The sequence below is a fragment of the Synchiropus splendidus genome, chromosome 17, assembly GCF_027744825.2.
Source record: "Synchiropus splendidus isolate RoL2022-P1 chromosome 17, RoL_Sspl_1.0, whole genome shotgun sequence".
NCBI lineage: Eukaryota > Metazoa > Chordata > Actinopteri > Syngnathiformes > Callionymidae > Synchiropus > Synchiropus splendidus.
Genome location: NC_071350.1, coordinates 19,841,203 through 19,865,000, shown reverse-complemented (window position 1 = coordinate 19,865,000; position 23,798 = coordinate 19,841,203). Strand labels below are relative to the sequence as shown.

The 23,798-nt window shown below is 55.1% G+C and overlaps 4 protein-coding genes and 1 non-coding gene across 12 annotated transcripts; 3 read left to right on the top strand and 2 right to left on the bottom strand.

Annotated features, from left to right (window-relative positions):
• The first annotated feature begins 400 nt into the window (after positions 1 to 400).
• rpl23a (ribosomal protein L23a) lies at positions 401 to 2,328 on the top strand. The gene is made up of 5 exons (XM_053846661.1): positions 401 to 464; positions 1,104 to 1,284; positions 1,788 to 1,964; positions 2,030 to 2,099; positions 2,267 to 2,328. Exons 1-5 carry the CDS (start codon positions 440 to 442, stop codon positions 2,279 to 2,281), a joined length of 468 nt encoding a protein of 155 aa, XP_053702636.1. The 5' UTR covers positions 401 to 439; the 3' UTR covers positions 2,282 to 2,328.
• On the top strand, positions 1,639 to 1,707 carry LOC128749009 (small nucleolar RNA Z17). Its single transcript, XR_008412868.1, has one exon. It is a non-coding gene; the product is annotated as a small nucleolar RNA Z17 (small nucleolar RNA).
• birc2 (baculoviral IAP repeat containing 2) lies at positions 2,325 to 8,102 on the bottom strand. 4 transcript variants are annotated; one of them, XM_053846653.1, is made up of 14 exons: positions 7,604 to 7,936; positions 6,244 to 6,843; positions 6,061 to 6,175; positions 5,476 to 5,641; positions 5,119 to 5,418; positions 4,768 to 5,050; positions 4,445 to 4,544; positions 4,156 to 4,234; positions 4,047 to 4,095; positions 3,740 to 3,982; positions 3,582 to 3,680; positions 3,355 to 3,510; positions 3,050 to 3,091; positions 2,325 to 2,799 (listed from the first exon to the last, which is right to left on the bottom strand). In XM_053846653.1, exons 2-14 carry the CDS (start codon positions 6,335 to 6,337, stop codon positions 2,606 to 2,608), a joined length of 1,920 nt encoding a protein of 639 aa, XP_053702628.1. In that variant the 5' UTR covers positions 6,338 to 6,843; positions 7,604 to 7,936; the 3' UTR covers positions 2,325 to 2,605. The 4 variants fall into 4 exon arrangements, with proteins under 4 accessions (XP_053702628.1, XP_053702627.1, XP_053702626.1 ...); XM_053846652.1 differs by lacking the exon at positions 7,604 to 7,936 and adding an exon at positions 7,952 to 8,102 and having other exon boundaries at positions 5,119 to 5,641; XM_053846651.1 differs by having other exon boundaries at positions 5,119 to 5,641; positions 7,604 to 7,938.
• Positions 8,103 to 8,524: 422 nt separating this feature from the next.
• LOC128748177 (transcriptional coactivator YAP1-like) lies at positions 8,525 to 14,737 on the bottom strand. Of its 3 annotated transcripts, none has more exons than XM_053846658.1 (9): positions 14,306 to 14,737; positions 13,794 to 14,022; positions 13,326 to 13,528; positions 12,395 to 12,534; positions 11,275 to 11,376; positions 11,018 to 11,115; positions 10,803 to 10,915; positions 10,633 to 10,733; positions 8,525 to 9,957 (listed from the first exon to the last, which is right to left on the bottom strand). In XM_053846658.1, exons 2-9 carry the CDS (start codon positions 13,995 to 13,997, stop codon positions 9,773 to 9,775), a joined length of 1,146 nt encoding a protein of 381 aa, XP_053702633.1. In that variant the 5' UTR covers positions 13,998 to 14,022; positions 14,306 to 14,737; the 3' UTR covers positions 8,525 to 9,772. The 3 variants fall into 3 exon arrangements, with proteins under 3 accessions (XP_053702633.1, XP_053702634.1, XP_053702635.1); XM_053846659.1 differs by having other exon boundaries at positions 14,387 to 14,737; XM_053846660.1 differs by lacking the exon at positions 11,275 to 11,376 and having other exon boundaries at positions 8,526 to 9,957; positions 13,794 to 14,737.
• On the top strand, positions 13,804 to 21,791 carry angptl5 (angiopoietin-like 5). Of its 3 annotated transcripts, XM_053846656.1 has the most exons (10): positions 13,804 to 14,484; positions 15,455 to 15,774; positions 16,306 to 16,534; positions 17,175 to 17,346; positions 17,411 to 17,514; positions 17,568 to 17,661; positions 18,008 to 18,111; positions 18,199 to 18,319; positions 18,384 to 18,569; positions 19,554 to 21,791. In XM_053846656.1, the coding sequence occupies exons 3-10, from the start codon at positions 16,481 to 16,483 to the stop codon at positions 19,865 to 19,867; spliced, it is 1,149 nt and encodes a 382-aa protein (XP_053702631.1). In that variant the 5' UTR covers positions 13,804 to 14,484; positions 15,455 to 15,774; positions 16,306 to 16,480; the 3' UTR covers positions 19,868 to 21,791. The 3 variants fall into 3 exon arrangements, with proteins under 3 accessions (XP_053702631.1, XP_053702632.1, XP_053702630.1); XM_053846657.1 differs by lacking the exon at positions 15,455 to 15,774 and having other exon boundaries at positions 15,817 to 16,534; XM_053846655.1 differs by lacking the exon at positions 16,306 to 16,534.
• Positions 21,792 to 23,798: the final 2,007 nt, after the last annotated feature.

Genomic DNA, 23,798 nt, shown 5'->3' with positions numbered 1-23,798 from the left:
GTCGCGCATTTTCGTGTTCATCAAGTCCCTCTCTGTGTGTCCTGTCACTCCCAAGTCGTGTCGACGAGCCTTTCTGGGTTTTATTTCGCGTTTCTCCCTCGCACTCCAGTCACGGTCTGTGGGGACGTTGACCAAGAGGATCTCCAACATGGCGGCTTCCGGGTTGGATGACGCGGTGATGACGCGCCGTGGAAACCCATGAAAAAAATACTGTGACACACGGATTCATGGATGGGGCTAGCGTGTCTGCACATTTACTCGAGTCGCGACTGTACAACGGAGTAGTAACCATGGACGTGTGCACTGTTGAATGGTGGCTTCCGTGTTATTGGCCGAGCAAACACGCGAAGGCTGGAGCCCGCTGTTCTCGCGAGAGCACGCCAAGCTCTCGCCCCTGTGTTATACTGCGGTCAACCCCGTCCGCTCTTCCTTTCTCAACATGGCACCGAAGGCGAAGAAGGAAGGTAACGCCAAGCTAGCGAATGTTCCTCGGTTAGCGCGTCAAACGGGCCTTAGAACTCGCCGTTTACCGTCCGCGGATGCGTTGTAAGCGGAGCTGAAGCCGCGGGGCTCTGGCTGTTCGTCAGTGTTGGCGTTTATCTCTGGAACTGAGGGGCAACTCTCCCCGGCGTGTCAGCTAGAACGTGATGCTAAGCTAACGCTAGCTGCCAGAGTGTGCTGAGCGATAACGTTGCTTCATTGTCCACAATCGGCCTCTGGGTCGTGTCGCTGACTTGTCTATAGTTCGTGTGTTACGGCCCGTATGGAGGTGAGACTCCGGGGAGAGTGGCGCTGCGCGGGGCAGCTGGTCTGAAACGTGGTGGTCCAAGGACTGGCTGAGAAATGGAGCTGGCTCTCGGGCCGGCCGGTCGGTTCCGCTGGCGGGTTCGAACAGTCACTGACTCCCATTTAAATTTGACTCCACTTGACTACTTCTCCAGTTCACCTCTCCGAAGACGTGTCAGTGTTTAACTTGAGCTAGCGAGACTGTTCCGAGGCCACACGTGACTGAGTCGACCTGTGTGCATCGGTGTGTGGGTCCAACGCTGCTCCAGCCTCATGTTGCATGGTGACGCCTGTCATGTTGTGTGTGTCCCCCCCAGCTGTCCCTGCCAAGACTGAGGCCAAGTCAAAGGCTCTGAAGGCCAAGAAGGCTGTGCTGAAGGGGGTCCACAGCCAGAGGAAGAAGAAAATCAGGACTTCTCCGACCTTCCATCGGCCCAAGACCCTGAGTCTCCGCCGGCAGCCCAAGTATCCTCGCAAGAGTGCTCCTCGCAGGAACAAGTACGTGACTCCCTGCGCTCTCCGGTTCACATGATGGGTCTCTGAAGACCTGAACCTGCTGCCCGACCATTTCACACCTCCAGCTCTGAGCCTGGGTTTCTGTTGCAAACGTGTTTGGCTGTCAGCAAGTTAGTTTGCTCCCGTTTGAATCACGACATGGAGGCAGACGGTGTCTTGACTTCAATGGTGGACACCAGCCTCCTGGCTTCAGTCTGTCTGAACAGTGTTGATCAGAAACCTTTTTGACAAGTGTGGATGGCGGAGCTTCACCTGGCTGGTTGGAGTGGTGCTGATGGTGGTGAAGCAGCTGCTTCTCCTCCAGTCGTCTGCATATTGAGCTTTGTGGCTGGTTTTGGTGCAAATGATGGTTCAAAGCGATCAAAGTATGAAGCTATGATTCGACCTGTAAACTGCTGATGCACCAGGCCTGAGCTGAGGAAGGGCTGCTGACAGGTTGCTGCTGGGGCGTGCGTCTCAACCCCCCTCTCCTCCTCCCCCCGCAGGCTGGATCACTATGCCATTATCAAGTTCCCCTTGACGACAGAGTCGGCCATGAAGAAGATCGAGGACAACAACACGCTGGTGTTCATCGTGGACGTCAAGGCCAACAAGCACCAGATCAAGCAGGCGGTGAAGAAGCTGTACGACATCGACGTGGCCAAAGTGAACACGCTCATCAGGTGAGACGGCTCAGAAGCCCCGCCCACTGACCCACGTGCTGACCCCCGCTGTGCCTCCTGTCCAGGCCCGACGGCGAGAAGAAGGCCTACGTGCGACTGGCCCCCGACTACGACGCGCTGGACGTTGCCAACAAGGTGAGTGGTGGCCCGGGGTCCTGTGGGGGTGCAGCGTGCACGTGATGATGCGCTCGAACGTGACTGTTGGTGATGCTGTTCAAAGGAACCACTGATGCACGACCAGCGCCGCCGAGCGCCGTCTGCTCTGATGATGTCATCTTAACTCTGCTTACTCTCTCTTCCAGATTGGCATCATCTAAACTGTGGCTGAAGAGACGTGTGGGAGAAATAAATATTTGTACAAACATTTCACTTGGTGTTTATTTGGTCCCGTCCCAGACTGTGAACCCACGGCCGCCTGTCGTGCCATAAATACAGAGGAAAGCAGGGCAAAACTGCAAACGCAAGCAGGAGTGAGTTCTTCAGTGAAGGTTCTGCAGGTGACAGACCACTGAGCTTATTGAAGCCCAGAGCTCCAACTGGTGAGTCGGGCCTCTGGGAGCAGTGTTCCATGTGTTCAGTCTGTGTGACTTGTGCAGCTGTACTATCAAACGAGGAAGGGAAGCGGAGCGTCCAGCGGGTGACTAAGAGAGGAAGGTGCGCACGGTGCCCTTGACCAGGCCCCTGCAGATGGGGCACTTGCGCAGGGAGGGCGCACACTCCTTGCACACCACCAGGTGGCCGCAGGGGATGAAGACGATGTTGACCTCCTTGTCCATGCAGACCTTGCAGGTGCGCTCCTCCTGCAGCCTCCGCAGCTGCTCCTCCATGGGCAGATCTGCCGACACAAAGCAGCCGGAGAGCCAGCGTCAGACCGGGTCCGCCACACGCGACACCACAGGCAGGAAGAAAAGAAGTCAGGACAGAAAAGGGGTTTAAAGTGGAGCTGAAAGTGGATTGCTTCCCTCGCTAACTGGTCACCATGACACTTGGAAATATTGAGACAGGACAGCTTAGTCTTTGTCGTCTTGGGTTTCAGCTCGACTTTAAACGGAAGGACGGCGAGTCGCGCCTGAGACTCTTCATACCTGAGAGATCTTGGCTCGGTGAAGCAGCTTCATTTGACTGGGCTGAGAATTCCAAAGACATAAGCAGTTAGCTCAGCGCTCGGACACATACGCCCACTGGACCAGAACCACTTGTCTACAGTTTGACTACTGGGGTCCAGCTCGAGGGATTCCACAGGACTTGGATCAGCCTCCACAATGAAGCCAAAGATTGAGGCCCAAAGATCTCAAGTATGTTTAAATTAAAAGGGGTCGGACACAAACTGGTGACAAGTGCAGACGTGTGGACGGTGAGGGGGTGGTTGTGGGGGGGAGGACGTAGGTACCCATGAGCTCCCGGAGCAGGTGGACGTCGTTCTTCTGGATCCAGTTGCGGAAGACCTCGGCGGCGGCGTTGCCCTTGCTGAGCACCAGCTCGATGAGCCGGGCCGTCTGCTGCTGCGCTGACGTCTGGGCCTGGAGGCCGCTGTACTCCTCAGCAGCTGCGGGGGGAGGACAGCCACGTGCTGAAGGTGCTTCCCTGAGGTCACATGGTCCTGCCGCTAGCACTCACTCAGAACGTTCTGCTCCAGGAGATGGTCCAGCACCGGCTCCACCGTCTTCAGCCGCTGCACCAGCGCCGCCTGGTGCCTCTTCACGAAGGTGAATCCATCTGCAACACGCCACAAATGAAGCCACCTCCAGCCACGTTGGCTCCAAGCGCTCGCTCACCTGAGGCCATGGCTTCCGCCAGCATCTCCCGCTCCTCCTCCCTCTTCTGGTCTTCGGCGCTCAGCAGGTCTGAGACCAGCTCCTGCACCGTGCGGTAGTTCTCGCCACTGGTCAGGATCTTGCCCTGCACCGTCTGCTTCACCAGGCCGCGCTCGAAGCCCATCTCCAGGGCGGACTTGATGACGGGCGTGTTCATCATGACGGCGTCCTCGGAGCGCTCGTCCCCCGGGCCCAGGTGAACCACTGCGGGGAGGGGGAGGGGGGGTAAGAGCGGGCGGCCGCGGCAGGCAGAAGCAGAGTCACTCACCGGGCGGGTCCACGAACTCACGGGCGTTGTTCTCCCCCGTCGTCAGGAGCTGCAGCAGGTCAGGAGTCAGTGGAGTCAGAGACGGAAGCAGGGTCAGCTGCCGACTCACCTGCTCGAACAGTCGGGGGAACCGGGCCTGGATCTGATGGACAAACTCTTGACCCTTCTCCTGCAGCAGATACTCGCACCTGCACACAAGCCAGCGAGCTTCTCAGCTGATACGGTCTCAGCACACAAACATTGACGCTGCACAGCAAAAATCCATCCTGAATATAAATCGCCACAGTTCCTGGACTGTGGAGCTTCTGGCCGTCCAGAGGAGAGGAGTCACGCAGAGGAGAGAGAATGGTTGCAGCTGATGAAGGTCTGTTCTGATTGGACAAAGCCAGAGCTCTCACCGAGGGAACCACTTGGCATGCTCCACCCACGGATCGTCCCCGGACTCCCAGCAGCGCAGACCTCCGTCGCAGCAGAAGCACTTGACGTCGTCGTTCCGACCTGCAGGAGACCAATCGTTCCTCATGAATTCCAACAGTGTGTGAAGATCCGGTGTCCCGTTGCCTCTGAGGGGCAGTGATGGGCGGAGGAAGCCTCTGTTTCAACCCCACTGCGCGTCATGTTCCAAGCAAAAGCGCCCCCGCTGGCCTGCGGGGGCGGCGACGTGGCTTCTCCTGCCCATCACTGCCGACCTCAGCTGAGGAGCTCTGCGAGAAGTCCTCACCCACGTAGTAGAAGCCGGCTTTAGCCAGCTGCTCGGGGCGGACCGGGATCCGCGACGGCCAGTTGACGAAGGTGAGCAGCCTCTCGTCGCTCTGCTGCATGGCCGGGTTGGACACGTTGGTGAGTGCAAGCGCGGCGGCGGCCGACAGCTGGGAGGAGGTGCTGGCACCGGCGGCTCCCGCCAGAGACACATTCTCGGCGCGGTCGCCTCGCACGAAGCGGCAGTTGGGGTAGTGCCTCTGGTGCTCGGACACGGCTCTGTCGCCGGGCTCCCAGTTGCACAGCTGCGGGACACAGACGCAGAAGCTGAGGACACCAGAGGCCCCGCCCCCAGCTCACGGCGCAGACTCACCTGCCCCCCGCAGCTGAAGCAGGCCACTCGGTCGCCCTGGCCCAGGTAGTAGAACCCCGCCTTGGACAGTTCCGCCGGGGTGATGATGGACAGGGTCCAGGTCTGGAAGGAGTCCAGCCGGTCCTGCTCGCGCCGCATGGCTGGGTTGTGGCACGTGGGCCTCTGGTGGGACGCGTCTTCCACGCCGCGAGAGGAGAGCGGGCTGGAGGGCGGCGGCGGCGCGGTGAAGGCCATGTTCAGATACCCCACCACCTCGTCACCCTGACCTGCCGCCGGGTTCGGAGGAGCCGGAGCAGGCAGCTGGGGGGGGTCAGCGGGGTCAGAGACGGCACCACTCTCACGGGCTGGGAGTCTTACCGGCAGGGCGGGGGCGATGCGGAGCGGCGAGAAGGCCGAGTGGGAAGAGGACAGCAGGTTCGCCGTCGCTGGGAGGCTCTGGATGAAGGAGCAGGACGGAGAGAGCTGCCGGTGCTTCTCTGTGGGACAGTCTCCAGCCTGCCAGCCGTCCGCCGTCACGTTGCACCTGCACACAGACGCAGGTCAGCGGGGAACTTGGTCACGCTTCACTCGACATGGACAGGGCCCGGGTCATGTGAGGAGGACAGCTGCAGCCTGCAGTGATGATCAGCTTCCTACAAGTGTTGCTCCTGAGAACCTGTGAGGACCACTCCATCTCATCAAAGAAACAGGGATCCAGAGAGTCAGAGTCGACCAGTGTCATGATCAAAGGTTCAAACTACCACGGTGAAGCAAAGTCCACCACACTCTCCACAACTGACCACACCGCCGTCAGCGTCTCCTCCTGTTCAGGTGTGCAGCTCCGATGCAGCCAGTGAGCCGCGGGTTTATCCAGTTTATGGTGAGATGCAGAAGTGTCACCGTGGAGGTTGTGTTTGGGGGCAAGTTACGGCCCGTCCCCAGTGTGAGCAGACAGATCCACACCTGAAGCACTGGACCCGGTCTCTCACGCCGGTGTAGAACCAGCCGGCCTTGGCCAGGCTCCGCTCGCTGACTCCAGTGGCCGGGAAACGGGCGAAGGTGGAGATGCGGAAAAGCTCTGCAGGTGCAGACTGAAGGTCAGACTCAAGGTCACACTGACGTCCGGCTGAAGGTGGAGGCTCCTACCTGAGGAGTTGTCGTACTGCAGGTCCGGCAGAGGCCCATTGCGACAGAGTCCCATCAGGAAAGAATTGTCTTTGAGCTGAAGCAGCGTTTCCATTTTGTGTTTGAGTTGAGAGGAAAGGAAGGATGTCAGAGGCACAGGAGATGCCCCTGAGGGGAGGAGAGGTTTGAGAGAGCCACACTTCAGCACACACTCACAACGAAAGCAAAAGCATGTGAAGCACCGAGGCTGCTCTGTGACTCAGGGAGGAGATCAGGCGGCGCCACCGAGGACCTGATGTCACTCACACACACACACACACCACAGCTGACCATCAGACCCCCTCTCAAACTCATCCTGGATCAACACACTCCACGTCCTCCTGCCAGTCCAACACACGCATCAGCACAAACACACCAGCCACGTGCCTCCACATGCTGAACTGAAGAAAACCCTCACACACACTCACACACACGGCACTGCATCTCAAACCCCTCCCCCCATCAGGGACATCTCATTTGGGGGGCTTAAGGCGCCATTATGAGTTGGGAGGAAACCGGAGGGAAAGATGGATTTCTCTTCAGAGGAACAGAGATGCAGCAGGAGGGTGACGTCAGCAGGTCCTGGAGGGAGACAGACGTGTGTCAGCGAGGTGCGCAGGTTTCCAGGTCAGCACATCTCCGACACGGAGCCCAGGGAGACGCATGACCCGGGACCGACCCTGTGGCCGAGGACTTTCAGGGGAACACCAGCTGGAACCCGAGGCGTGTCCGAGGTCACAGGGCGGCAGCTTCCGTTCAAAACTCTGACACATTTCGACCCGAAAATGACGCGTTGCGACATGAAGAAAACCCCCGGTGGTTTCCTCACACGGACACTGGAGACATCTGAAGCGCCACATGGTTTCACCGTCACGTCACGTCACGTCAGCCAACATAGCGGAGACTCGTGTTTTCATCTGGGAAACACAAAACCCAGCGTCTCCGTCACGAACCTGGCCGCGTCACGTAGGTGAGTCGTAGCTCTACCGTCCGCAGAATCACCACGGGAGACCGTGCCCGTGACCTACACGACTTGGACGAAGAGCTGCCTCAGAAGCGTTGACAACACAACACGGATCGAAAGCCCTTCTGCGGACACCGCGGCCCACACAAAACAGACGAGACGCAACACTCAAATGGACGCTAGCGAAGCTATTGTTCCGTTCTTTAGTCGTCCGCGGATCCACATTCATCCGAGCTGAACCGAACCCCGAGTGAGAAGCTTGGAGGCCGCAGATGTCTGTGCGTGGCGAACAACGAAGGGCACGCTGGCGACGACATGCTAACTGATGCTAAGGCTAACAAGCGGCGTCGGTTCCTGGAACGCAAATAACTCACATACCTGAGAGCCGGTCCAAGAACAACGGGTCTGGTGCGGTGAGTTACTCACTGGGTTCCGACCGTCACTCGGAAAGTCCCTTCGCGATTCGCCCCCGGCCACTTCCGGATTCCAGACGATCAGATCGACGGAAACTCGACGCTTCAGCACGGAAAAATCCCCGGCGATGACGCGTGTGCCGCCGGCCTGTCACTCAAACGGTGCCGAACACATGGCGCACCGAGCGGCGCGCGTCCCCCCGGAGATGCCAGCGACACGTCCCGACTCATCCTCGCATTGTATCGGGATCGACAGCGAACACACAACCGGCCGCTTCCGTCCGAGGAGCAGAAGAATCCAGCGGATACTCACAGGCAGCGCGAGGGGCGGCTCGCGCGCGCTCCGACCCGGTCCGGCTTATATGCGCCTCACAGAACACGCCCACGGCAGGAGCGTCTCCGTCTGACGGGAACTTTGCGATCGATCAGGCCGCGGACTCACGCGCGGCTCAGCACCGTGGTCCGCGTCACTCTCTGACCGAGTCTGACCCGGGCAGAGTTTGAGGGTTGGACTTGCCACGCAGATGGAAGAGCAACACTGTGGTTTTGAGTGGAAATCTCAGTATGTTCTCTGGGTACTTCCCTCCACATTGGCCGAGGTGACTAGTGTCATGGTCATAAGGCATCGATGTGACACAGGGGCCGGGGACATGTCTGGATCGGATCAGTGTTTGTGATGCACATCCAATAATCACGAAATCTTGGAGAAACACAACGGAGCATGAGCAGCAACACCTTCCGTCAGTGAAGTAGGTTTCCAAGTTGTGTCTCCAACTTAAGTCTTCCATGGGCCTAGTGTCAAATGTTTCCCTTTTTCAGAAGAAATGAATTCATTTCTGTCAGAAAAAGTGCCTGAAAGAACCAAATGTTCAATTCAAGGGGGGAAAAAAGTGCAATGGCGCGTGTATTGAAAGGTTTATTGACACAGAAACTCCTTTATAAAATGATAAAAGTGGGAGTAAAATGAAAACTCTTTGTATAAAGCTCATGCTGATTGCCTTCAAACTCTGAATAACAACAATATAGGTAACATATAAATGGAGTGTCATGCATGCGGAGATAAATAGTCACTGACTAGGTAGTGTGTCGCAGGAGCCGCACTGTCACTGTCACCAACCGGATGGAACTCATGTCCGACAAATGAGATCATTTAACTTCTTCTGAAAGATTCACGTCGACGCCTCAGGAACGGGTGTCCAAGGACTCAAATCCAGGGAGAAAAATAAAATCACGGCACAAACAATCCAGGAGATACAATACACAGCGGGTACATACTTTCATAAGAGGAGCGTTAGAAGGAAGAAGTACTGCTGTCGGTGGGGAGTTAGGAGAGAGGGCAGCGTCACAGCATCTGCCGTTAGTACTGGCAAACAGGCTTCAAGTCTTTGCACATGGAAATGCAGGAGTTTCATTTCCTCAGAAAGGAGAATCAGCCATGATGAAGTGAAGTAACTTTCTTCATCTTAAAGGCCTCAGCAAGACTCCAGGGGCAACTGTGGCGCCGTGACAGGCTTCACGCACCATGCTTTGGTTTCACCTGGACTTGTTTTGAGTCTCAACATTTCACTATTGTTCTGGCCTGTCTTTCGCTTTCATGAGCAGCGCTTGTCTAGAAACATTGATGGTCTGAAGAAAACACTCAAAAATGTGTTTCAGCCGCTCTCAATGGAAGCCACTGGTGTTCCCCGACTTCAAGCCACGTCACCAGTAATTTCCCAGTGAGGCATCAATACGTGTCTCCCGGCGCTTCTGGTAAATATGGATAAGGACGAGATAAGGACAGAGAGAGTTCTTAAAGGAGCCCTGCACCGCCTGAGCTGTCAAAGCTCTCTGGGGAGCAGACAGAAGGGGCAGGAGTGAGAGGCTCTCTGTTGATAGTGCTGCAGCCTTCTGCTCCCACTCTGGCAGCACAGAGCTTCCTCCGGGGGTGTGACACTGCAGGCCACAAGCGTGGCTGCAGATGGCGCTCGAGAGTCGAGCTCGTGTTTGTGGAGTGCATCGGTCAGCTTGACTTAAAATAGAAAAGGAAATAGGTATATATTCATAGATAAAACTGCTCCATTGTTAGTGTGGGATTACTTGGCTCTTCAGTGTTAGGAGTCCATCACGTGAGCTGAGGTCCAGCGCCTCCTGTCTATAGCCACGTGGGCAGGCTGTCTCTGTCCATGTGGGACCCGGAGAGCACCGTCTCCATGTCCATCAGGAGGTCTGAGCTCAGGCCTTCAGGGAAGCAGGGCATCAGCTCGTCGCCCTCGGACATGGGCAGCACCGGCATGGGTTCCTGCAGGCTCATGGGGGGCGGGGGCTCGCTGCTGTCACCTGCAGGGGAGCCGGAGGACGGAAGACACTCAACAGGCGCCTTGTCAATCACATCTACTTATGTTGCGTTGTGTTGCCAAGACACTCACCGCTGAAAAAGACGACCAGCTATTTACTTTTCTATTATGAATCCTTCAATGAAAATGTCTTCAGCACATATTATGAAATGGACTTTATTTTTATATTAGACTCGATTTAAAAATACTCAATTTTATTGAAAATATGTATTTATAATTTTATTGAAATTATCTATTATTACCATTTAATATTATTTGATAACAGAATGAGTTTTTAGTGACGTTTGAGACTCTCACTGTGGTCGCAGCGCGTGATGTGGCGACACCTCGCGGCGAGGAAGTAGATTGCACCCGAGTGTTGTTACTTCCGCAGTCTCACGCCAAAATAAAAGAGTTTAGCATGGCTCCTGCAGCCTGGTTGGTTCCGAACCGTCAGGGACCAACAGTCCCGGGGCCGCAGCCACGTTTACTGCCTTCACATTAAAACCAACCAGTTGTACATGCAGCGCAGGAGCTATGCTAGGAGCTTCAGGAGTGACGCTTTGGTGTGAAACCAGAGGCGTCCACGTTAGCTCACACGCGCACACGCGGGCGTTGTGACGTGCTGCGACGGCAGCACAAAAGCTGGTGGAGATGTTTGAGGCATGCGTCTAGTTACCGGTGTCCATGTGCTCCACGGAGCTCAGCATGTGGTCGGAGGTGCGCGGCAAGCTGCTGACGCTCAGGCCGCTGTCGGTGCTCTCGTTGCGAGAGTGAGCTCTGAACACACAAACACAGGGCATCAACAGGAGCCGCTCCGCTGTCACTCGGCAGGTCCGGAACATTCACCCGTTCAGCGTGGGCTCGTGGTTCTGGCCTCTGATCCTGACGTCCAGAGACGGGACGTGCGTGTTCCTGTCGTGGTCCATCCCCCCAGGAATCTGGCTCCTCACCCCCGAGTCCTGCAGCACACACACACACACATCATCACAGGCACGTGACGTGGCGTGCGCGCTGAGCGAGCGAGCGAGCTGGGGCTCGGCGGCGCCGGCTTGACCTCTGACCTGTGGCGGGAGCTGCATCTGCTGTTTGCAGCGCAGCCGCTCCTTCTCCTGCCGCTGCTGCATGGCCATGCCGAGGAGCCCAGGGTTGAGCTTCTGGGCTGGAACACAGACACAGAGCGGCGCTGAGGCGCTGCGGTCCACCACGCCGTCGCCACTTCACACAACAATCTTGGAGAGTCAACTGAAGGTGGCCTGGTTCTAGCTAGCGTTGCCAAAGAGCAACGTGTGACTGTGACACAAATGGGATAGTGTGCTACCTAGACGCGGGTCGACCCACGAGGTGTTCTTATTTATGTGATCGATGTAGTACACCTCTCCTTCTGCGGTCACAGCCTGCTCCCAGCCTTCAGGCAGAGGACCTGAGTGTCAGTGAAAGTACACAGTGAGGAACCGAGGAAGCAGCATTGGAGGCTTGAATTCAAGAATGAGCTGCCCCACGTCTGAGAGGGGCAGGTCCCGGTTAGTCAGGAGTTACAGAGCAGCAGTGTCAGGAAGCCCTCGCCCTCGGTGCTGAGCGACTTAGAGATGGACAGTCGGCGCCCGTGCAGCTATCACCAGATCACCCCACCGCTAACAGGCCTAGCGCAGCATCCAAAACAGAGAGGACCACCCTGAGCAGAGATGGTCTCCATCCTTCATGACACGTGTTGGTGTAAAAACCTTCCTGAGTTGCGTCTGAAAGCTTCCTCTCTGCCGCTCGCCGTCAACGATGTCGACACTAAACAAGCAGGCTGCTTTTCTGGTCACAGAGAAGTGAGCAGGAAGTGGATGGTTGGCACAAAGACGTCGGGCCACAATGAGTTTTATTTACATTGTAGCACATGTATTACAGCCCAGGCATCAACAGTCAGTTATAACACAAAAGATTAAGGTTGTCTCTAAATGAAAAAGGGAAACACTCAAACGTCGCGGCCGGTAACTTTGAGGAAACCGGCGTCGGCGAGAGCCTCCAACAGAGAAGCTCCAGAGTTGACTGGACGCCGTCGGTTTGTTTCATATTTTAGACCAGATATCAAACAACCGTGGCTCTTCACCACCATTTCAAAACCCTTCCTGTAAGAAACAAGCCTCTCTGTGTCAGTGCAGCAGGTTTAGACGCTACAGCAAAGCTAAAGGAAGCTCTTCCTGACCTGTGTTTTCCTCAACTCTAGTGTGGTCCTTCAACACCTGGCACATGTGTGGCCTGAAAACACCACTAGCTTCAGCATCTGAGCGACGCCGTCCATCTCTACGGCGCTTCAGCACCGTGTCTGTCAGAGGCGCGGGGACACAATGAGCACAGCTTTTGTCACGTTGTGCTTTGGAGTGGAGCAGGAAAGGACAGGAAAGGCCCCACCACACCTCAGAGTGCTGACGGTGAAGAGCGGGGGCCGGTACCTGTCTCGGGGTTGATGCTCTGCGGGGAGGTGGGCGCCGCCGGGTTGCTGAGCGAGTGGCCGTGGATGGGGTGCTGAGCCGCGGCCGACTGGAGCTGCGCCAGACGGGGGTCGTGCCAGGTGGTTGTCTTCTCCAGGTGACTGGAAAAGACACAGGCGAGTCTCAACAGGTGTCGTGCGAGGGATGGACCCAAGTAACCTGAAGTGCCAGACGCGCAGAGTCTCGTCTGGCTCTACCTGTACGACCTGCTGCGCCCACGGCCGCGTCACTCTCACACACACACACACACGCCTCGGGAGAGAGGCCTCTCCAGTCACGAAGCTCCTGACACCTGTGTCTCGGATGTTAACGTCCGCCTCTGACCCTCCACATCACCATGTGCCCTCAGAGGAGCCGCCGCGTGACAGGCTTCTTCCAGCGCCCTGACCCTTCGTGGATCCTCATCCCTAGATAAAGCCCCAAGCTCCCACTCAACAAGGTCCCATCTATAACTCACTATCAGCACGGTCATTCGATCATTCACGCGGCTCTGCAGACCATGTCATGATCTTCAGAGTCACTTACAACAGGTTGTAACAAAGTGGCTGGGGTTAGTGTTGCTGAGTCGTCATAACTAGGTTATTACAAGTCCACAACCCTCTCATCATGATCATGAACAGCCACAGCACCTTCTGATAAAAGCATTAGGATGAGTTATGGATGTGACAATAGTGGGTTATGGATGAGAGCAGGAGGTTCTTGAGATGTTCCAGGGATATGAGGATCTCTGTCTGTCGCCAGTGCTACAGATGGAGAATGTTTCTTTTGTTAAGATGATTCTCTTGACCAGCCTTGACTCCTCGCTCAACTGACCCTGAAAACCTTTTTGGCATTTGACTTGTCGATGCTGCTGGATACAGGGAACCTGTATGAGTGCACTGGCTGGGCTTACTTGAGGAAGTAGCACTGGCCCGTGGGGGTCTTGGCCATCTCCCAGCCGGGGGGCAGCGGGATGTCGTCGGGGATGACGGGGGCGGAGGCCACCTCGGCCGCCTGGACAGTGGACAGAGAGTTGACGGGCAGAGAGGCCGGCGAGGAGTGAGCCCGGACGTGATGGGGGGTGAGGGAGCCGCACACGCCGCCGTCTGAGCTGGACTGAGAGGCGACAGCAGGAGACACCAGGGTCAGACTCTGACGCTCCTGCTGCACACACAGGTGCAGGGTCAACCCCGCACCACAGGAGTGAGGTGTCAGTCTGAAGTGGGCGGCACCTGGGGGCCACGTCGTGCGCCACAGACCGACATGAGCTCAACACAATGGTGGCAGTGTAGTGCGGGGTTTCACCAGCGCGACACCCGAGTGAGCGAGCATCAGCTGACGCGCCACATCTGCGGCCGGCCGCAGCCGTGTGAGTGATTACTTGTCTGGAGTGGCCCCGGGGGTCCGGCTGGCGGAAGAAGGAGTCCGGGAGCTTCCTCATCCTCATGGGCAGGGGCGCGGGCTGCGCGGCGGCCTTGCTGGGGTTAATCACGGCGCTGAACAGCGCGTCCAGCTCCGTCTGCGAGTCCCCGCGCACGTGCACGACCTGCTGGCCGGCCGGGGGCGCGCCGCGGTGCGCGTCCATGTCGCCCAACTTCTGCCGCTTTAACCTGCCAGAAGAAACAAAAAAAGCACCGTCGCCGCACAAACAAAGGGGAACACGGTTGGAATTGAGACCGGAGCCGAGAATAGAGCGGACTGTTTACACCCCTGGAGCCCGCCGCCCCCTCCCCCCACCGAACTTGCGTGTCGTCTCTCAGCGCCAAACTTCACCAGAAAGACCCGCAAACCCACACGGACAGAGTAAAGTGACGCTGAAAGAGAGGCTCGGGGCGAGACGTCGAGGCGAGGCGAGGCGAGGCGCGGACGGCGGCGTCCATGCCTCGCGCATACCTTCACGCAGAAGACCGACCGAGTCCCCGCTCGTCCTGCAGGAACAGACCCAGGGCCCGGAGACAGAGGGAAGACACACACCAGGCTGTGGCGCAAAAGTTCACCAGCGAACAGCGGGGGGGAGAGCCAAAGTTCGTCAGAGCGATCCGGTCGGACCCCAAACTTTTTCCACATCCAGAGTGAGTCCAGATTCATGTGATAGTGGGGAGGGGCGGGGTCGAGGCTTTAAAGCCGCCGCAGTTGCTGTGGGACAGAAATCACGCAGGAAACCGTCCCACTCTCAAACTGGCTATTTTTGATGCACATCGCGAGCGATCGTGACGCAATATCCTCGGTGGCGTCTCTTCCAAAGTGTGAAGCGCGCGGGCCGTGACGTGTCGCGGGACTTCCACGGTCCGCCTCAGGTATATGAGGGTTCTCGCTCCTCTTTTTTTTTTTTGGGAGGTCGGGGAGGGGGATGAGGGGGGGTGTAGATGGGATGTGGATAGTTTGGTTTGAGAAAACATCCGCCCCAGATGAGGCCGATCCCATCCACAGCCGGACCGCTGCCCCCTGGTGGAAGGCACGCGCACTGCGCGCTGGAGTCAGCTGGGAAACACATTTGAGTCAAACTCCAGCAGGACCTTCTCAAATCCCTTCACAACAGCTCGTCACCAATCGATTCTCTGTGAGCGCCACGGTCTTTGGAATCCACGAGGGTCAATGGCCACAGATGACACCATAACTTGAGTGACGCCAGCTTTGTTTTTGTTTGGCCGTTATTCACCTGACACAGTTTAGATAAGCAGAGTCATCTACAGGCCAGAGAGATTCAACAGGTCCCGCCCTGGAGAGGGGGCGGCTCGAGCTCATCGATGAGCAGTGACGTCATCACCCGAGGACCAATGGCAGCCACCCGTGCTCCAGATCCTTGTATCAGTAGCGTTTGTTGTCTCACACGTGATCATTATAAACACTGGTCTGTTTATACCTTTTCAATTTCACTTCTCCCCAAACTGAACAGAGGAATCTGGGTGGAGTTTCTCCTGCGACCTGCAGCACACGGGAGCAGGCTTCAGTGTGACTGGTGCAGTGGCATCAGTGCGGATGAAGAGAGGCGAATGAGTTGCGCGTTCATTTGTAAACAATTCAACTGTTATGACTGGTCAGGTTGACTGGCGGAGGAGTCTCCATGGACCATGATGCCTGCGGATGATACAGTGATCTGCGGTGGGAGGAGAGGAATGGAAGTCAGGAGAGGAAAGACCGATGTGTTGATGAGCGATGCAGGAGGACCAGCTCATGTGGAGAGGTTTGGAGACAAAGATCAGGAGACGCTTTGGACACGTGGAGAGGAGAGAGAGTTGGAGATGAAGAAGACACGGATGTGGTTCATGACGGATGATGAAGGCGAAGGCGGAGGCTGAGTTGCTATGGCAACCCCTGATGGAAGCGCAGCCAGGCCTTCCTATGAAGAAACTGTAACCTGTGTGAGTAGTAATAATGCTGTCGTTATTGTGTGTCTTTGTCAGAGGTCGGCTGAGACCAGCAGGAACAGTGACCCAGAGGGTTGTCCCCCAAATCTGCGTCTCCTCCCTGCGCGGTGGAAATCCCCCGCCAGCGCCGGTTGCTCCCATTCGGCGGCCCGATCATGTTCCGACAGCGGAGCTGCGACGCTCTTGAGCCCATTAGGCAGCTGGCAGATATAACGTGTCGCTCTCATGCGGCGCACCAGCATGTAACATGGGACAGATGTGGGGCCCCGAGGCGGCGGCACATTCCTCCCGCGGGCTGTAAAGTCTCGCAGGTTCTCAGAGCTGTGGATCCTGGCTGGAATGTGCTTTTCACTTTCCTCGCCGGCCAGTTAACGGCAGTAATTGCTCTCACCCACTGGGAGGAGCAGAGGCAGCAGGGCCCTGCAGAAACATCTGTTTCTAATGGCCGTCTCCTGCTCGCTTATAAACAACGTCACTCTTTTACTGCACATTCAGCTACTTGTCAAAAAGTCTTTTAAGAGAAAGTCTCCTCTGCCGCTTTGAGCGGGAATGTTGTCGCGGGCCTTTACGAGGGAGTGACGTCGGCGCCAAGGCAGGCGGAGGAAGTGAGGAGACAACAGACAGGAGGGAGCAGGATGGACAGGGGGACCGGCTGAAACCAGTGGAGGCTTGAGTCCTGCCAGGAACGAGCACCGCCGTGATGTGGACAAGCCTGGTCCTGCTGGTGGCGCTGCCTCACCTGCTCCCCTCCACAGTACGTACCAGTCTCTGGAGTTACTTTCTACTGTGCGCCATGTTGGCAGAACTGCATTTGAAGGCTGATCATGAATGTTATTGTTTGTCAATGCATGTTTTTGTACGCTGACTCGCCCCTACAGGTGATGCTTGGTACTGCACATATGTAAAACATCAAAAAATGCAGAACAGCGCAGTAAATTTAATATTTAAAGGTTGAAAAAAAACCTGTTCTGACAGATGTCCAGGAAAATGTCAGTGTGAAGTCATACACACAGTTGTTGATTCAAAGTTCAGCTGTTCTTGTCATGTTTTCCATCTTATTTTCATGTTACTTTAAAAGTTCAGTTCATGCCCTTTCTACTTCACGTCCTTTTCTAACGTTCCATTTGTATGTGTATATGGCCAAGCATTTCCTGCTCTGCACTCTCCTGATAACACGCCCAGATGCTCCACATGTATTCTTGATTATTTCAATATTGATATTTCATTTAAAAATATGAGGGTTTTTTTATATAATATCATATAACATAACACTATATAAGTTAGTTTTACCATGCAGAAACATGTGTTCCAGCTTTGACATCCAAAACATTTTAAAACTTTGCTTCTTACTTGAAAATAACCGTTTGAATTTGTCGCCCTGCCTGCTTGACCAGGTGACGGGTATCGGCGCCATTTCGGACCGAACACAGTCGGACGGTGATGACTTCCCGGACTCGTCTGCTAAACCTCCCAAACCTGTTGGAGAGGTCAGAGGTCGGGACACCTGCTCCATACCCTGTGACATCACGGTCAAGCTGCTGCGGGATGAGAAGCACTCGATCTGCGGTAAGCTTCTGTCCGTCCCTCGCGATAGACCGAACCGGAAGTGTGATGACGCGCGTGTGCGCAGGCCAGCTGCAGCAGTCCCTGCTCACCTTCGGCCGCAGCACGCGCAAACTCATCCGCGATGTGATGGAGGAGCAGCAGCGAGCGCTGGACGTCCTCGGCGCGCAGGTGAGCACGTGGCTGCCGCGCGCTGCTGGGCTGAGCTGACGTCATGTTTCCAGGTGACAGAGCTGGTGACCAAAGTGCAGACGCTCAGCTCTGAGGTCCAGAGGAGCAACAGCGAGATGTTCTCCATCAAACCCGTGCAGTCACATGGTGAGCGCGCGTGTTCGGACAAACGTGTTGTTGACCGAGGCTCTGGGCAGGAATCGAAGGCCCGAATGACAACAAAACCAAAAACATTCTGGTCACATCACACAGTCAACTGGAACATCGAATCGAACTGTTGAAATAACATAACTAGAACGTTTGGAAGCGCTAACTGCACATCATATCTGCATTTCAAAACAAGTCAGTGTGATGACAAGTGAAGTTTCAGTGAACCAGTTCTGAACAAGCGGCTGAATATCAGGGGGTGTGGCCTGTGTTCAACCATGTCCTCGTGGTGGTCATCCTCGTCCTCTGAGTGAGTCTTCACAGTCTGAGCTGCTTCCTGGCGCAGGGCGGGACTGCAGCGACATCAAGGACAGCCTCCTGACGGTGGTCCCCAAGATCCCCAGCGGAATTTACATCGTCCACCCGGAGAACACCGACTCTTCCTTTGAGGTGAGGTAAAGCGGAGCTTGTACTGTTGCAGTACGTTGTGGCCCGACCTGAGAGCGGGACATTGACAGCAGGCATGACATGACGCAGGTGTTCTGTGAGATGGACTACATGGGCGGCGGCTGGACAGTGATGCAGCGGCGGACGGACGGGCTGACGGACTTTAAGCGACCGTGGGCCGACTACGTGGACGGCTTCGGGCACCTCCCAGGTTGGTAGGTCTGCTGCACTGAGCCGCCTCAGCGTGTCTCACCAGCTGCTGCTCCTCTGTGCAGGCGAGCACTGGCTGGGCCTCAGGAAGGTCTTTCACATCCTCAACCAGAAAGAGGCTCGATTCCAGCTGCACATCGCGCTGGTCTCCACCGATGACGTCGCTTCCTACGCGTCCTACGATGACTTCCGCTTGGACGGGGAAACAGAGTTCTTCAGCATCCACCTGGGCCGATACTCGGGCAGCGCAGGTGAGTAGGGTTGAAGGGAAGGAAGTGTCATGGTGGCTCAGGGGAACAGACCCGCTAACGCTAAGATCGCTGCAGTGGACTCCACACAACACAACAGACAGCAGGGCACAAACAGGAAATGAGGAAATTATCAAGGGATCAATCAAGGGACGGGGGGGGAAACCTGGAACAGAAAATAGACGAATAAAAGCCAAACCTAAATAACGGGGACAACCAAAACGCACTGGGATAAACTCAGAAGTCCCAAACAATGAAAACCACTTGGTGGTGGAACACACACACACACACACACACACACACACACACACACACACACACACACACAGTTTCTCTTTGGGCTTCTCCCTTCAGTGGTGGCCACAGCGGATCACCTTCCTCCATCTCACCCTGCTTCCTCTTCTCTCAAACCTACAAACCTCACGTCCTCCTTCACCACCTCCATAAATCTCCTCTTTAAAGCCTACAAGAGGAAACAAAAGGTGAGCTACAGAAACTCTCACACAAAGCACAACAGTAAAGGGCAGAAAACAAACAAGGAAGAAACCAAGAAGGAGGCAGAAAAGACACGCACACACGAGCTATCAGACACTCTCGGGGACAAAGTCTCGAGGGGAAGATCTTTACCGGTGGACGTGGAGTAACCATCTGGCAACAGAGTCTGGAACCAAGGTGTTGAAATCAGTGGAGCTTGATGACAGGATGGGTTCCAGCTGTGCTGCTGTGAAGGTGGACAACACACAAGAAAACAGGAAGTAGCAAAATAAAAGCACACAGAAACCGAACTTAACACGGAGGACATCAACAGGAGGTGGGATTCACACTGGAGTGTCTCACGTCTATGATGATGAAAACAGGATGAGAGTGAGTTACAGGCCAAAAAAGGCTTTTGTTTGTTTCTCCTTTGGTGACGACCAGCCAACATTCCAACACCTCTGTCGAGCATCCTCAAGACTGAATGCAGTCATTTGCGACGTGTGCCTGCAGGCGATGCCTTTCGCGGCTACGACCAGGACCAGAACCAGGACACGGCCCCGTTCAGCTCCTCAGACGTGGACAACGATGGCTGCAACCCCTCCTGCTCCATGGGGAACCAGACGGTGGAGAGCTGCAGCGCTCAGCAGCAGCACACGGCCTGGTGGTTCAACCAGTGCGGCCTGGCCAACCTGAACGGCTCTCCAGAAGACCCGGAGCCGGACCGGGGACACGGCATCCTCTGGGACACCTGGAGGCAGAACGGAGTTCCTCACAGGATCAAGTCGGTCACCATGAAGATCAGGAGGATGGTGACTAACAACTAGCTTAGTCGTGTCTGAATGACTCGATAAATACATCCAGTCGGGTTCATTCCATGAAATGACTCCTTTTGGTGATTAAAAGTGCTTTGAAGAACCTGTGCAACTCTCCTCACATTCCATCAAAGTGACGTCAAAAAGAAGTGTGAGAAGCTTCAGTGGCGGTGAGATCCTGAAATATAGATCATGGAGAGGAGAGGGAGGAAATCCTGAGGGAGCGAGGCAGGTTTATGAAAGAGAGAACTGACAGGTGCGACTTGACTGGAGGAAGGAGAAGGTGGTGCGTCTGTCAGGAGACCTGTGAAGCTTCAGGTGAAGGCATGTTCGACAGGCTTGGAGAAGAAGAGTCTGGAGGTAAAAATGTTCTGGCACTCAGTTTCAGTCTGATTCCTTTATTTAGCACCTATTAAATGAATAACAAACAACACATAAGTAGTGGTTGACAGCGCAAGTCCCACTAATATTCCTCTGCTTTAGTGTCGCGTTTATATTGGTTCAGTGATCAAAAGTCGCAGAGACGCTTCAGGACTAGATTAAAGCAGCGTTCATGAAGATGCGGCTCATGACCGTCTGTCGTCCACTTGTGAATTACGCTGATGCAGCTTTGCTTCCACTGGGTGGCGCTCTTGAACTGGCAGTTCCGCGTGTCCACTCTCAAATGACGCCCTCAGTCACGTGGGCAGAGTGACTGCCGTGGAGCTCTTCCCTCGACAGAGCGTCTTATGACGCCTCTCACCGCCGCTTCTCTCCAGTGGCTGTTTGATGACTTCGGTGCCGCCTGTTCAAAGTGTGTCCAGGAGTCGGGTCTGGGAGCACAATGTGGAATCACAAACCTGCACTGAAGGTTCTGGGCTGGAGGTTCAATCCCATCTCTGGATGAGCGAGACACCACTGATGGTGCCGTTGGCATCAGTGTGTGCCAGGGCAGGACTCAGCATCGTCGCACTGCTGTTTTCTTCCAGGCTCCTGTTGAGGAGGTAAAGGCGGGGCGGCAGCTCCAGGACAAATCAGAGGCCATGGTTGTGAAGCCGCTCGGACTCAGTGAGCTCTGCTGTCCAGATCATGAACCCCATCGGCCTGGTTGATTTGCCTCTCTGGCACGGGAATGTACAGAGGTTTTCCTCTGACACCCTCATGATAAAGCCTCGTAGCTGCGTGGTACCACCATGGCAACAGGGCCACCATGAAGCGTTAACACACAGCGATGGCCTCGTGAATGAAGCCTGACTCCCGACTTCAGGAGCGAATCAAAGTGTCACCGAAGTTTCGTCTGGACCGGGTCCTGCGACGACGGCATGACTGTGTCGCAGCTGGAGGATCAGGGTCGGAGTGAAATACTCCAACGCCAGAGCCACAGCAGGGAGTGTCGGAGAGAGTCAGACACTTTCCTCAAGAGCAGCGATATCAAGTGTAATGACACGGTAATAAAGGCTGGTTGAACAGCTGAGCGTGTCAGGTGTCAGGTGGAGGTTGTGTTTGAGGTGGCTGCCGCTCCAGTGGCCGTCAGTATTGTAGTTCTTGTGAAGTACTTTCACTGACCTCAAACTCAGGAATGAGTCTATCAGAGCAACGATCAGATAAGACTTCACTCATCCATCATCATCCATATTTAGAGGCCTCTGCTCTACATCCACACACCAACTAGTGCTGATCGAATCAGAATGTCAAGAGAAAAGATCAAACAAAAGGAGTGAAACATCATTAAAAGCGAGACTAAACAGGTTCAACACATGGAGCAGGTTTACTGTGCAGGCCAAAGGTTTGACTCAGTGTTTTTGTTTTGATCACTTTCCACATGGCAGATGCAGACTGAGGACTTCACATATAGGAAGCAGGTTATATGGCGTTCTATAGCAAACCAAAGTGTCTGAAATGACTCTAAATATTTGATACTGTACTGACGACTCAAAGTGAGAGTCGCAGGTCGAGGTTGAAGGTTGAATCTAAAATGTTCATTCATGCTGCTGACACCTACAGTGAGATTCTTACGGAGGAGGGTTAGGGCCAGTGAAGAAAAACACGTCCAAATTCTCACTTTACTCTCAGATTTCTCACTTTAAAGTCAGAATAATCCTCCTGCGTAGATTCTACCATGTAAATAGTTAATAAAAAACCATTGAATTCTCCAAACCTTTAACTGATAGTGTTCTTCTTGAGTTTGTTTTAGTGTGTTTTCTGATTCAGTTCAGCTGACTGTGTTCATGTTGTGTAGTTTCAGCAGTGACACCATTGTCCCAGATGCATTTCAGTGTCATCATTTCCAGCGGCTTTCTTCCTGCTCCACAGGATGTGAGCCAACCTCCCGATGAAGAGCTGATCTGAACCGTCTCAGTGAAATGTGCTATCTGATCACAAGGTGACTCACTGGGCGAGAGAACAAAACCCGCACAGTCGACGCTCTGACGCCACCTGGACTCTCTTCCACCGACTTGGACTGCGGGGAGTGTCTGTTCTCTCAGCTCAGTCATCATGGATGTGAGCGTGGAGGAGACTCCAGCTGCAGGTGCTCACACCAGCTGAAGGAGCAGAAGCACAGTGGTAACTGACGGAGTCCAGGTAGCCAGTGTAGCCATCGTAGCAGCAGATGCTAACAGCTAGCAATGTGGATGCAGTAGTTTGGAAACACATCATAGTTCTCACACCGTGGATGTGAAGGCTGTCATGTACCGCAGCAGCCAGTGCGGTGGCAGTCGCTGCAGCAGGCCGAGGGCTCTCGCCCGACGCTGAGAGGGAGGAGAGGAGGAGGGGGAGGAGGAAAAGGGAGTCAGGTATGCAGCGGCTGGAGCTGTGTGTTCCAACAACACAGCTGTGTGTGTCCACAGCCTGCAGGAGTGTGTGTGAGGGAGGGAGCAGGTGCGTCAGCTGATCTTCTACTGTCTGGTTATTGGGTCAGGTGACCAACATTCCTCCCCACACCGTGCACCACCTCCTGAGGAGGCCCATGGTCACAGACTCGAGCCTCAAGCCATCTGAGAGGTTCCACGCAGGTCGCAGGCATCTTCCTCACTGAAGGATCAGACGTCCTAGCAGGAAATAAAAACATGCCCCAGCCTCATCCTGAATCCCTCCTCCTCCTCCCATGCTCTGCATTCTTCAGATATACAGAGATCCAGTGATATCAACCAGCCAGAGGAGCAGGTCGGCACACGCTCACAGACTCAGGCGCTCTGCAAAGTTCCAGAGTGGAGAGGGACGACAGGCAACATGCAGGAGCTGTGCTTCAGAGCGGAGCGCTGAGCTCAGTCAGGTGAGAGGGGGAGTCCCAGCAGCAGGTGCAGATTCAGCCTTCAGCAGACGGCTCCGCCCTCAAAGCCTGGCAGACATGAAGGTTAGAAACAGCAGGACCCCCACCTTCTCAGTCGCTTGGGGGAAGAACAGTGACGGACTCAGTAATGAAACATCTCCTGTCTCACCTTCATCATTCATCATGACCCACTCAGGCTCTCCTCCGTCTCCAACGTTCCTGCTCCAGCTCTGCCTCTCCTCTGTGACTCTTTCACTCCCAACCTCAGTATCTTCACCTCTGACTCCTCTGACTATGACTCCCGTCATGTCATCTTTAATCACGTGAGTTTTCCATTATGCTAGCGAAAAGACTTCAAAACTCCAGCTGATGGCTGACAACCCTGACTGCAGACACCAGTGTTGAAGCTGGAACTGCTGCTCTCAGTCTATGTTTCCGTTCCAAACATGGGGTTAATCCGTCATCATAAATCTGTTTGTATGCATTTACTCGGTCATATTTGAGTTGCTTTCGAAAGCCATCCACACATCACTCATCATCATATCAATATGTTGGGACGTGGCTCCTGCCACCAATAACGTGGCCCCGCTCTGTCTGTCTGTGTGTGTGAGCCACGCTGCAGACTGGAGCCTCTCATCTTCACTCCACTGCTCATATTGTGCCTCTGGGTTCCCTCAAATGCTGATGAAACAC